General features: G+C 42.6%; 1 protein-coding gene across 1 annotated transcript in view; it reads left to right on the forward strand.

Annotated features, from left to right (window-relative positions):
- Positions 1–14,286, forward strand: part of LOC139469654 (Ig-like and fibronectin type-III domain-containing protein 2) — a 76,238-nt gene that overhangs the window by 35,656 nt on the left and 26,296 nt on the right. The window contains exons 8-21 of the mRNA XM_071251884.1: positions 240–392; positions 1,075–1,226; positions 3,015–3,156; positions 4,102–4,137; positions 4,646–4,780; positions 5,704–5,856; positions 6,544–6,698; positions 7,356–7,488; positions 7,750–7,797; positions 8,256–8,399; positions 10,199–10,357; positions 11,287–11,432; positions 12,956–13,091; positions 13,953–14,021. Coding sequence (XP_071107985.1) covers positions 240–392; positions 1,075–1,226; positions 3,015–3,156; positions 4,102–4,137; positions 4,646–4,780; positions 5,704–5,856; positions 6,544–6,698; positions 7,356–7,488; positions 7,750–7,797; positions 8,256–8,399; positions 10,199–10,357; positions 11,287–11,432; positions 12,956–13,091; positions 13,953–14,021 — 1,761 coding nt within the window. The remainder of the gene's footprint in view (positions 1–239; positions 393–1,074; positions 1,227–3,014; positions 3,157–4,101; positions 4,138–4,645; positions 4,781–5,703; positions 5,857–6,543; positions 6,699–7,355; positions 7,489–7,749; positions 7,798–8,255; positions 8,400–10,198; positions 10,358–11,286; positions 11,433–12,955; positions 13,092–13,952; positions 14,022–14,286) is intronic.

Here is a 14,286-nt window from a genome sequence, read left to right on the forward strand (position 1 = left end):
TTATGTGGTCCAGACTCCATTATTTACAGACTGCCACCATATAGCTGGAATATTGCCGAGTGTGGCTTTAAACAACAAACAAACAAACAACAAACAGACACACAAGAGTGTGTGGGTAAGAGCCACTAGTCTACACAGACGGACATAGAAAGACATTATTAAGGGGTTTATCTGCTTATTGTTTGCTACTTTCTCCTTCAAAACATGCATCTCAAGTTGTATTTATTTTTTTTATTCAGATTCGCGGAACCATGCCAGCTGCTGTCACCGTCGCCTCATCCCTGACATCTGCACTGACTTCTGCATGAACAACCCCCCTCAACTCACTGTCAGCCACCTGGTGTGCCTCAACATGACCACAGACATCATCTCTTGCTTTGAAGAAGGCCAAGGTCAGGCCTATAGGTTGTGTGCTCCATATCGGTATAGTAGGGTAGCTCGATGGTAAATGATCGCCGCGAATAGCTGCAAAATTGCTGATGCAGCGTTAAGCAATATTCACTCACTCACTCGATGGTGAATGAGGTAACTCCCCCCTATCTTTGTGTTCCCTATGATGATATTGCGAGAATATTGCTGAAAGCAGTATTAAATCTCCATCCATCCATCGTAAATTCAAAATGGCCTCTACACTAGCCAATGGAATATTTTGAAATGTTAAGATAATTTTCAAGATTACTCCAGTTATGACTTTAATTAACTCAAGATGCCTTGCTTTATGCTAGTGCTAACACACAGACAGTGATCTTTGTATGCATATTTTGAGATTAGCACTTGACAGAATGTATTATGAATGCTAGGTTGTTTTTTTGTTGTTGTAAGGTTTTCACAGACCAACGACCCTAATAAGCCCTAAATGACACACAACATTTAGAAAAGGATAATCAGTTTAATGTAGACAAGTCTGTTTTTATCAGAAGTCACAATGGGTGACACTTGTCTCCATAGAGTGTTTACAACCTCAGCCATGTTCAACTGTCCTAACCTGACTCTCATTCTTTCACTCACTATGTGCGAAAACTAAATGAATGGTTACTAAGTTTCTGTTATTCAGACTGTGTTCTCTCCCCTTAGTTTTGCTGCCTGGCTCACCAACAGAGGTCTCTGTGCTGTCACTTCCTATCAACATCATTCTGGTCAACTGGCATCCTCCCACTAAAAACCCTTCTGTTGTGACAAACTACAGGGTGTCCCACAAGCTGACGTCGTCAGAGGCTTATATGTCAGTAAGTAGAAGGTTAAGTAGTCTGTTAAGAGATACTTTCCATCTGCTTCGTTTCATCCAGAACTTGGCAGCAAATGAATTTGGTCATAATCAGGTTGTTTATCATTACAATAATTAGACCGCCTCCGTGGTCTAGTGGTAGAGCGTCCGCCCGGAGAGCGGAAGGTCCGGAGTTCGATCCCCGGCTGCGTCATACCAAAAGACGTTAAAAGATGGTACTTGTTACCCTGTCTGGCGCTCAGCATTAAGGGGCTAAAACAAGGACTGGTCAGCTCGGAGTCAGTATAATGTGTCTGAGTGGGGTATTCATGTTAAACTGCATGTTAAAATATGGTACTTGTTGTTACCCTGTCTGGCGCTCAGCATTAAGGGGCTAAAACAAGGACTGGTCAGCTCGGAGTCAGTATACTGTGTCTTAGTGGGGTATTCATGTTAAACTGCACGTTAAAAGATGGTACTTGTTGTTACCCTGTCGGCATTAAGGGGCTAAAACAAGGACTGGTTGGCTCGGAGTCAGCATACTGTGTCTGAGTGGGGTATTCATGTTAAACTGTGGCATGGTATCTCAGTGAGCTAGCACTATAAATCGGCATCAGTCTGGTCTAGTACAAGCAGCCACACACACACACACGTGCATACATGTCGCTATATAAGTGCAATAATCTTGGAGGCGACGTTAAACCCCATTTCACCTCACCTCACCATTACAATAACTATGAGGACAGCAAACTGACCTGGCCGGCAGTAGGTGCAACTAGCAAGTAAGCAGGAGTTGTGCGAACCACCGATCACTTCACATACGATTTCGCCGAATTTTTTTAAACATTATCATCATTATTGAATTAAATTTTGAATAATTGAATAAAATATATTGCAAACATTAGTCCAGATAACAATTAAATTTTTTTTTTTTTTTTTTTTAAGAACCAGATATTATGATAATAGGATAATTGCATACTTCAGTTTGGATTTGTTGACTGGTATTTCATGTTACGTGATCAACTGATGATGTTTTCCGAGATGGGGGTACACTTTATCATCATTGATGGGCCTGATAGCTGCCATTGGTCTGTTTTGCCTGCAGTTTGGACCTGTTCTGCAGATGTTACATGGCAACATGTGATCACTCCAGGATATCCACCATGTGGCCAGTCTTTGGTGTTGTTTGTGGTGCTGAAACCTTTCTCCATGTGACAAAGTAGACACAATTTATGGATAACAACTTCTTTAATACTTCTTTAATACTGTTGTTATCCATAAATTGTGTCTACTTTGTCATCTTTCAACTTCTAAGCAATGTCATGCTCTTTGTTTTTTGTTTGTTTGTTGATTAACACAGCATTCAGCAATATTCCAGCTATATGACGGCAGTAATTGAAATCATTGACATCGAGCCACGCATTTGGGATACAATGACATGCATTATCGAAGTCTGCGAGCCTGACCACTCTATCCTATTAGTCGCCTCTTACGACAAGCATATAGGCGCCTCTTACAGCAAGAATGGGTTGCTGAAGACTTATTCTTACCCATATCTTCACCGGTCCAATGTCATGCATTCAACAGGCCTGTACAGCATGCCCTGGTGCCAAACATTTCAACTCAAATCACATTGTTTGTATGTTATGACCTAATGTTATCTTTAGGAGACATAACACATCAAATTATATCAATATGGCTACACTACATTTCATATTTATGAAATTTGCATGTTTCGTGGTGGTTCAGTGTGTTGTTGTTGTCATCATCATGATGATTATCACTATTGTTATTATTGTTGTTATTTCAGTCTGGGTTGATTTCTGCTAACGCCACCCAGTACACCCTGATGGGCCTGGAGGCGGACAAGGAGTATGTGATCTATGTGACAGCCATTGGTCAGTACGGGTCCAGTCAGCCCTCCGAGAGACATGTGACCACGACCAGCATGGGTGAGTCTCATGTCATGACACTTATGAAGGATGGCGGTCATTCTTACTGTCTGTACTGGTAAAACTGTTAATGATACCGCAGACGTTAGTTTATTTATTTGTTCGTTTTACACTCCCCGTTAAAACTAGATTTCAGAAAAACATAGTGCTGATCACTGCATGTGAGTATCTCTGCCTTCAAGAATGGTTGTATGTTGTGGAGCCCTTTGATGCATAGAGAATCTCACCCAATTCAAATATATCAACATAAGTCGACAACAGTTGAAGACTCTGAGGCTTGTCTAGTAATGGTAAACCTTTTGTGATGATTGTTATTGGGCTTGGACGAGTCCAAATTTACTACCCAGGTACCCACCCCCCTATTACCTGACCCTACCCTGATAACCACTGCAGATCTCAACAGATAGGTACAAAATGTCCGATTGGGAATAGTTTGACCGTAGCCCTGGACAAAATGTATTTAGATACACGTATAACATGATCTGGTCATGCATACACTGAAGTTGATTGAAGTTTTCACTTTATTCGAACATATGAAAGTCAGAATGAATGGGTGCATCGTCAGAAAGAAATGCGAATATTAGTGACTTGTAGTGTAACAGATATAGTTCTAGATCATTTTTGTCATTAAACAAAATATCACATGACAAACCATGGGTACGGGTAGTCCTGTGGGTATCTGGGTCCTTCTCACTACCCACCGACCCGAGTACCCGAGTTACCCGTCCCAGCCCAGCTAACCAGTTTCAGAGAGATTAGTGATGTCTATCGTGAGTGCTGTCATGGTAACCGATGACATCACAATGGTCTGCAAAATATTATGATGCAATCTCATTGCAGTGATCTTGTGTTGTGACATTACTTGCAAAATACAAATCATATCTCTACAAACATTCTCGCCTCATCAAAGGAACTGATGTCATCCATTTTGTCCCCTGTTGACAGGTACACCCACCACCAATCAGTCGGCTGATATCAATGGTAAGCATATAGTCAAAGTGGTTTATAGTGTTCAAGGCATGCAGCCCATATACAAGTGTTAGGTTTTATGGTTTATTAATTAACAGGGACAATATTATTACAGTATATTTCTTGGAAATTAGACTCTGTAGGATGTACAAACAGTTGCAGCTGTTTACTTAGAATGATCACTGGATGGCATTAATAAAGCAGCCATTGATCATGTAAATAATAACGTCAAAGATTTACAATATCTGAACAACTGAATATTCATAGCAGTCTGGTTTCAGTAGGAATATCTCATAACCTCCAGAATCTGCGGATTGCCATACACCTGACATGTAAACTGTCCCTGCACACGTTGGATTGTTATATAAGCAAGCTTGTATCAAGACACTACCACAGGGAATTCACTGTTATAGCAAAAATTCCTGCAACAATTTTTTTATTAAAATGGCGCTTTTGACCAACTGTTTTGAAATAGCATGAAATCCATGTTGTTGTTACTGATGGGGTAGCTTTGTTCCAGCCTGTTGCCAGAATCGTGGTGTCTCGACGTACTGTCAGGTCAAACTCTGTCAGTCTTCCACCTGGCGCATGCTCAACCCAGACTCGCTCTCCCAGTGTTACTCCCAGCTTGACAACATCTTCCATTGTCTGGCAGGTAGGTCTGATGTCATCTTCCATTGTCTGGCAGGTAGGTCTGATGTCATCTTCCATTGTCTGGCAGGTAGGTCTGATGTCATCTTCCATTGTCTGGCAGGTAGGTCTGATGCCATCTTCCATTGTCTGGCAGGTAGGTCTGATGCCATCTTCCATTGTCTGGCAGGTAGGTCTGATGCCATCTTCCATTGTCTGGCAGATAGGTCTGATGCCATCTACAATTGCCTTGCTGGTAGGTCTGATGTCATCTTCCATTGTCTGGCAGGTAGGTCTGATGTCATCTTCCAATGTCTGGCAGGTAGGTCTGATGCCATCTTCCATTGTCTGGCAGGTAGGTCTGATGCCATCTTCCATTGTCTGGCAGATAGGTCTGATGCCATCTTCCATTGCCTTGCTGGTAGGTCTGATGTCATCTTCCATTGTCTGGCAGGTAGGTCTGATGTCATCTTCCAATGTCTGGCAGGTAGGTCTGATGTCATCTTCCAATGTCTGGCAGGAAGGTTTGATGTCATCTTCCATTGTCTGGCAGGTAGGTCTGATGTCATCTGCCATTGTCTGGCAGGTAGGTCTGATGTCATCTTCCATTGTCTGGCAGGTAGGTCTGATGTCATCTACAATTGTCTGGCAGGTAGGTCTGATGTCATCATCCTTTGTCTTGAAGGTAGGTCTGATGTCATCTTCCAATGTCTGGCAGGTAGGTCTGATGTCATCTTCCATTGTCTGGCAGGTAGGTCTGATGTCATCTATTGTTAAGCAGGAAGGTCTGATATAACATGTATTGACCTCTCTATCTGACATAGCACATTATCTATTGGTTCATTGGACCATAGAATTGTGCACTTGGTCATTGAGAACTGAAACCAACTTCACCAAAGTAACATTTCACTGCAAGACAAAATGAGTGTTACATTGTTTCTGTTTCAGGAGGACGTAACCACACCCCGTGTTGTATGAGTAACAAAGTCCCAGATGTGTGTCTTGGACTCTGCAGTGGGTCACCCCCACCCCTCTCCTGGAACCACACCCATTGTGTCCTTCATATGCACATCATAAATGCCTGTGTACAGCAGGGATACAGTAAGTACCTCCACCCCTCGCCCCGCCCCTGTCCCCACCCCTGTCCTCCATCCCTCATCCCCACCCCTAACCCCCACCCCTCATCCTCACTCCTCATCCCCACCCCTGTCCCCCACCCCTCAACCCCACCCCTCAACCCCACCCCTCTCCCCCACCCCTCTCCTGGAACCACACCCATTGTGTCCCTCATATGCACAACATAAATGTACAGCAGGGATACAGTAAGTATGATCCCCCTCCTCAGTTGATGTTATTGAGTTGACAAAATTATATGCATTGTGAAAAGACAGAATGTTGTTTTCATCCCTTGAAAGAACAATTACTTTTTAGTAGAAATAGTAATTAACTCTGATCCAGGTAAACCACTGGTTGATAGTATTAACAACAGTCCAAGTCAGGTACAGTGTATCGCTGCCTATAAAGCGACTCCACATTTACAAGCCTTCAAAGTCATGCTTACTTACATACCCCGTCTATAAAGCACATCAACAGCGCATACATAATCCTTACATTTGTTATAAAAATATGTTTGTCTTCCGCAGATCAAAATTACATCGTATCCCTTCAGCGAATTCAGGGAAATGCACAGCTCATAACAATTAAACTTGGTCAAGTTGATCCGTAGCAGCATGCATCGAGTATTGACTACGAAGCAAAATACCAATCATAATATGTATTTTGCTGTAGGTAACTTGCCAAGTGCTCCCCGCTTCGTGGCTTTGAAGTCTGTGACAAGTTCCACTGCTGAAATAGAGTGGTCTGCCCCTTTAGGGTCGGCCATTGTCAAGAATTACCTCGTCCAGACGAAAGAACTTGGAGTTGAAGCGGACTTTGGTCATACGGTGAGACTTTTGGTAATTTGGTGAGACTTTGGTCACATGGTGAGACTTTGGTCACTCGGTGAGACTTTGGTTATTCAGTGAGACTTTGGTCACATGATGAGACTTTGGTCACATGATGAGACTTTGGTCACACTGTGAGACTTTGGTCATTCGGTGAGAATGTGGTCATTTGGCGAGACTTTAGTCACATGGTGAGACTTTGGCCACACTATGAGACTTTGGTCATTTGGTGAGACTTTGGTCACATAGTGAGACTTTGGTCGTATGGTGAGACTGTGGTGAAATGGTGAGACTTTGGTCATATGGTGAGACTTTGGTCATTCAGTGAGACTTTGGTCATTCGGTCATGCAAGTGACTTTGTTTGAAATATGCCTCTGTTCACCCAGCAGTGAATGGGTGCCTGGCAATTTGGCTGTTAACCTTCTAGTGCCTCACAGGCAGCTTGTGTTTTATGATCCCCAAGGAGCTGAGAATGAAATTCGAGTGAACACTGATCCATTGACAGGTATGATAATGCCCTTTGGGCATGATAGTCAGCATGGAAAAAATGACACACAAATTAATTATTATTACTTATGATATTGCAGTGTACTTAATTTAGTTATTGCTCAAAGTGGCATAAAAGCTCCTTACTCACTCACTCACTCCCTTTCCAGGAGGAGGTCATGCAGATGGTGGTGAAATTGACCAACCTTAAGTCAAACACCGAATATGCGGCCCGTATCATCACTGTTGGCGAAACTGACAGCAGTCTCCCATCAGAGACTGTTGTTTTCTTCACTTACTCAGGTAAGATCAGGAAACATGTGTCTTGTACCAGTATGTAGACATATCTCCAACTATCCTCAGGCCTCTTTTTGTACTTACATTTATACATTTTTTGTAAACATGAGTTAGTGATTAATACAGAAAAAAACTATTTAACCTTCAGCCTGCTGAATTGTTTTCACACTTCTTAGCCCTGCCTGTTTTCTTTCAGAAAATTATCATGTATTAATTACGTGTCCGTAAGGAGGTCATGCTCTCACTCACTTTGTGCTTTTCTTTCAGTTATCCCGCCACCTGATACAAGTGTAGCAACAATACACAATTTTTCTGGTAACAATATCAACTGGTTCTTTTAACATCCAATCAAACTTCCACAAAATTTAAACCTGTCATTGTAATTTTGGAAGAAATCATGAAAATATGAAAATACAATGCATTTTTACAGTCAGTTATTATGAATTGTGTAAAGGTTAGAAGTAGAAAATCGTATGAAATTGTTTAGCGTTAAATAATATGAGCAGTCTAATAAAATGGTCATGATTAAAAGATAGGACCTGATTTACTGTTAATGATTTAAAAAAACAGAATATGTAAACTTTTTGTTGTTAGGAAGACAATTTGAAACTTTTTCTTGCTATAAGCGATATAAAACTTTTTCACCTGACATTTGTGTTCAAATGTGGGCCACATCCAATATCTTTTCAGAAGTACACTCCTAGTGATATGATCACATTGTAATAAATTCCTTGAATTATATCTTTAACCAACGTGAACTTTCGTCATGTCAGCCTGCTGCATCGACAACAACGTCCAGTCCAGCTGCCAGCCTGCTTGTACCTACGACACCAGATCTATCCTTGACTTCTATAGGCAGATAGACAAATCGATCGCATGTGTTGGGTCTCTGAAGTCCATTCTTACCTGTGCCTCAGGTAGGTTAAGTACCTACAGGGTTCTGTGGGTATATACAATACTGTGAAGTCTCAATATCAAACATTTTGTAATCAACTCTTGACATTTAGTTTCCTGTTGGAAAACAGGTTCGAAACATGTTATACACAAAATGTGGAGATTCACATATACTGTATGCTTCTGGTGGAATAATTTGTCATCCTCATCAACAAGACATGTGTGGTGCCCAAGAAACTAGGCATTGGAATCCAGGATAGCAGGGGTGATGGCGTAACATTGTGGTTAAATAGAGAATCTCACCCAAGTGTCTTTTGATATCAAAAATATCAACACGAGTTGATAAAAGTGGAAAAATTCCGAGGCTTGCCGAGGATTTTATCACTTTTATCAACGAGTGTTGATATATTTGATATCAAAAGACACGAGGGTGAGATTTTATTTATCATCCAACATCATTCTTCCAACTTTTTCAATTTTTGTAGACAGTAATTAGCCGTGTTTTCAGTGTAAAAAGTACTGCTAACAGCTTCAGTAGCAGAGCCATTAGTGATATCATTTGATTGTGACGTCATGGTAACCAGTGATGTCACAATGGTCTGCAAAGCATTGTGATGTAATTTCATTGCAGCGATATCTACAGTGTAGATATCGCTTGATCTAATCCAAGCCATATCTCCTGTGGGATCCAGTTTTGGATGATAAACACACCCATGCTTGGGTTTGATTCCCAACATGTGTACAATGTGTGAAGGCCGCTGTGATGTTGCTAGAATAAGTCCCCAGTAGTAAAGGATGGTTATGAAGAAGAGGACTAAGATTGACTCCGAGGCCTTGACTGAGAATGTAAGTCTGGAGAAGAGAGAAATTGGGGAGGGCCGAAGGCATGACCCATTCCCTGCTTCCCCAGGCTTACGTCCACAGTCAAGTTTATCAGTGGAAGGTCAATCCACTGAAATATTTAGGGGAGACATTTGGCATTTGATTTTACATTTCCCCATTTCGATTGTGATCAAGTGCAAAATAGACTCACCTCTAGCAAAGGAAATTCTTTAGATGATCCCCAGGACAGAGGGACTTACTATAGAACTGAGAGGTTATTCCACAAAATGAAGGCAGGGTAGATGACAGTAGGATGAAGTAACTAGAGGTTTATAAGTGTGACTCAGCAGATTGTGTGTCATTATACTTGGGCAGCTCGGATTGTTGCTGGTGACTTAAACAGCCTGACTATTGCCAAATACATATTTGTGTGTTTTGTGTGTAGAAACTGAATTAACTGGGAAAGCTGATCGTCTGTGGTCATGCCCATAGTGCTGAAGGTCAGCGGTTCGATCCTCGGCTGCGTCATACCTAAAGACTTTAAAAGATGGTACTTGGTGTTGCCCTGCCTGGCACTAGACATTAAGGGGCTAGAACAAGGACTGGTCAGCTCGGAGTCAGTATACTGTGTCTGAGCAGGGTATTCGTGTCAAACTGTGGCATGATATCGCTTTGGGCTAGCACTATAAACTTGGCATTAGTCTGAGCTAGTACAAGCAGACAGACAGACAGACACACACACAATTGCACCTCCCTCAACTATTGTTACTGTTGCTTAATCCTTGTTATATCCTTGTTGTTTAGTCCTCCTTTGAAACAATTGAGTCTATAACTTTGTATGCTTGACCCAAGCAATAGTGACATGAATGGCAAATTGTTTATTCTTACTGATGCCAAAGTTTCAGTGAGCTACAGAGCTGTTAGTATTTTTCAGCCTTTTTCACAAAGGCTTACATCTTGTTTAAGGACTGTTAATGAAGTTTGTCTTTGTCTGCTCCAGATGGTCGGGATCACGTGAACTGTTGTAAGCAGCGTTATGTGAGTGACGGGTGTCACATGTTCTGTAACTACACAGACTCCTCACCCCCTCTGGACGTCAGCCACGTGACGTGTCTCACCGAGATGGACGTCATCCTCCAGTGTTACACAGAGGGAGTGTGTGAGTAGCTGCTTCATCAGAAGGGAAATGGACCCTTATTTTGGCACTGACCCTGACACTAATTTTAGCTTTATCAAATATCTCAAATAACTTCACACAAAAAAAACAAGAAAAAGGCTAAAAATACAAAACTAACTTCATGATGTATCTGGAATATTGCTGCTCTCAACGACAAAAACAACTTCAAATAACATACCCTGAGAACATAACATTTCCCATGTTATTTGCATCTAACATTTTGCTTACGATCGCCTCTGTGGTCTAGTGGTAGAGCTTACCCCGGAATGCGGAATGTCCAGGGTTCAATCCCCGCCCATGTCATACCAAAAGACGTTAAAAGATGGTACTTGTTGTTACCCTGTCTGGCGCTTGGCATTAATGGCCTAAAACAAGGACTGGTCTGCTCGGAGTCAGTATACTGTGTCTGAGTGGGGTATCTCAGTGAGATAAATTGGCATCAGTCCAGACCAGTACAAGCAGCCCCAGACAGACGCACGCATGTTGCTATATAAGTGCAATAATCTTGGATGCAACCCCAAACCCAATTTCACCTAACCTCTTTAAGCTTACAATATGCCAACACATACAATGTGCATGCAGGGCATTGTTCTACCAATCTGGGCTGGAGAACGGCCCCAGGAGCCTGGCTTTACTTGAAGTAAGATACAGGAGTCATTGGGGACAGATGTCCTTATTGGCTGATGAACAGTCAGACAATGCATCATGGACCTTAAAAACCATCATCTTCCGGTGGATTTGTTTGTGTTTAGACTAATGAATTGTTTTGTTGCTTAACTCCGCCCTCAGCAATGTTTTAGCTATAGGATGGCTGCCTAATTTCAATCATTAGATACTATTTGATGTGCAGAAAGACAAACGTGCCTTGTTTTGTCCTGGCTGACTGTGCCATCTGAATCCTGATGTTGCAGTGTACCTACCAAAGCATCCCGTCAAGGTGGAAGTTGTCAACAAAACCAAAAACACGGTGATTGTGGCGTGGGAGAGGGCGCCAACTGGACCCAGTGTGGACTACTACACCGTTGCCTACACACCAGACCTCCTCGCTTGGACCAGGGTAAGTGTTCAGGGTTAACTCAGCTCATGGAAGTGTCTCCAAGTTAGTGTTCAAGGTAAACTCAGCTCATGGGAGTGTCTCCAAGTTAGTGTTCAGGGTTAACTCAGCTCATGGAAGTGTCTCCTAGTTAGTGTTCAAGGTTAACTCAGCTCATGGAAGTGTCTCCAAGTTAGTGTTCAAGGTAAACTCAGCTCATGTAAGTGTCTCCAAGTTAGTGTTCAAGGTAAACTCAGCTCATGGAAGTGTCTCTGTGTTGGTGTATGGGGTTAACTCAGCTCATGGAAGTGTCTCTGTGTTGGTGTATGGGGTTAACTTAGCTCATGTAAGTGTCTCTGTGTTGGTGTATGGGGTTAACTCAGCTCATGGAAGTGTCTCTGTGTTGGTGTATGGGGTTAACTTAGCTCATGGAAGTGTCTCTGTGTTGGTGTATGGGGTTAACTCAGCTCATGTAAGTGTCTCTGTGTTGGTGTATGGGGTGAACTCAGCTCATGGAAGTGTCTCTGTGTTGGTGTATGGGGTTAACTCAGCTCATGTAAGTGTCTCTGTGTTGGTGTATGGGGTTAACTCAGCTCATGGAAGTGTCTCTGTGTTGGTGTATGGGGTTAACTCAGCTCACGTAAGTGTCTCTGTGTTGGTGTATGGGGTTAACTTAGCTCATGTAAGTGTCTCTGTGTTGGTGTATGGGGTTAACTCATCTCATGGAAGTGTCTCTGTGTTGGTGTATGGGGTTAACTTAGCTCATGTAAGTGTCTCTGTGTTGGTGTATGGGGTTAACTCAGCTCACGTAAGTGTCTCTGTGTTGGTGTATGGGGTTAACTCAGCTCATGTAAGTGTCTCTGTGTTGGTGTATGGGGTTAACTCAGCTCATGTAAGTGTCTCTGTGTTGGTGTATGGGGTTAACTTACCTCATGGAAGTGTCTCTGTGTTGGTGTATGGGGTTAACTCAGCTCATGGAAGTGTCTCTGTGTTGGTGTATGGGGTTAACTTACCTCATGGAAGTGTCTCTGTGTTGGTGTATGGGGTTAACTTAGCTCATGTAAGTGTCTCTGTGTTGGTGTATGGGGTTAACTCATCTCATGGAAGTGTCTCTGTGTTGGTGTATGGGGTTAACTTAGCTCATGTAAGTGTCTCTGTGTTGGTGTATGGGGTTAACTCAGCTCACGTAAGTGTCTCTGTGTTGGTGTATGGGGTTAACTCAGCTCATGTAAGTGTCTCTGTGTTGGTGTATGGGGTTAACTCAGCTCATGTAAGTGTCTCTGTGTTGGTGTATGGGGTTAACTTACCTCATGGAAGTGTCTCTGTGTTGGTGTATGGGGTTAACTCAGCTCATGTAAGTGTCTCTGTGTTGGTGTATGGGGTTAACTCAGCTCATGTAAGTGTCTCTGTGTTGGTGTATGGGGTTAACTTACCTCATGGAAGTGTCTCTGTGTTGGTGTATGGGGTTGTCTCAGCTCATGGAACTGTCTCCAAGTTAGTGTTCAAGGTAAATTCATGTGACATAAAGTAAAAACTTTGACTTTCAGGAAAATGTTACATCCACTTCATATATCCTGCAAAACCTCGACCCTGGCACCATGTACACAATTGAGATTATCTCCGTAAATGACAACGGCACCAGCCCCCCCAGCAACAGGGTCAGCGTGTACACCGACACTGGAGGTAAGGAAAACACAGGAACTAAGCTATAACTTCGAGTCAGCCGTAAGTTTGACACATCAAAGTTCAACACAATGGTGTTTGACAGCAGAGGGAATTCCTCAGTAAGGTGTCTGGAAACAAAGGGGGCATCCCCATCTGGACCTGCCCTTGATGATTCCAGTGGGAAGGTCCAGGGAGCCAAATTTAGATTGTAAAATAGGGATAAGGTTAACAATGTGTCTTTAGAACTTCCCTGTTTGTCCTGACTGATGTGATTTCGGTGGGTAGAGTGTGTGATGTGGCTGATTGGTCCAGGACGTGGATAGTTGTTCTTACAGTCCAGCACTGGTTTGCCTGACTTGATCTCTAAATGGCCAAATGGTCTAAACCACTGCAATTTGCGGTACAGAGTTTGATTCTGGAATTGCCCAGATTCATATTCATGCTCATGGGTTTCACCTGACTATGATCCTAGGTCAGCCTACCTTTCGAATTCAGCACCACAAAATTTCTCCATATCCATATCCGAGTTTCAGTTGTCAATCCTCAGCTCCATATCCATGTTCCTGAGTTTCACCTGACAATCCCCTTGGTGTGTCAGCTCCATATATGTTTTTCACTTGAAAATTTACAATCTGCTGTCATACAGTTTGAATATTGCTGATTGGAGCGTTAAACTACAAGCAGACAAACAAATCACTCTGGTGTTTTGATTCGCTCTTAGGTATAGAACTGGTTACGACAGGTGCTGTTTCGTAATATGTATGACATCCTGCTTTATGACTTTGTCAGCAGTTATAGCCCATGTTCTACTGTGTGGAAGAAGATGTTGGTGTAGATGTGTCTGAACATGCAAGTAATCCCAGCCTGTTTGTGTTGCAGCGGTGCTTCCTCCCCTGGTCGTCAATGGTACTGTTGTTGACGGAAGAGTCATCTGGGCGGATAAATCAGGTAACATGTTCATTCTAAATGCTTCGAAATCCCAAATCTCAGTCATCTAAAGTGTAGAGACAAGTGAGTCAACGCAAGTCTCTAGCAATGCACCCTAGAGGGGATTCCAGTGTAGAAGCTGGTCCCCAGTAGCCAATGCTTATCCTACTAGTTGATAATGGATTGGGTGGTCAAGTTTGGTGACTTGATAGTTTGACAGTTCCCTGACAGGGTGGATCACTGCTCTTAATATCAATCACTGGTTTGTTTGGTTCAGACTTTATTA

The sequence above is a fragment of the Haliotis cracherodii genome, unplaced genomic scaffold (assembly GCF_022045235.1).
Source record: "Haliotis cracherodii isolate W230 unplaced genomic scaffold, xgHalCrac1.p SCAF_2, whole genome shotgun sequence".
In the NCBI taxonomy this organism is placed as follows: Eukaryota; Metazoa; Mollusca; class Gastropoda; order Lepetellida; family Haliotidae; genus Haliotis; species Haliotis cracherodii.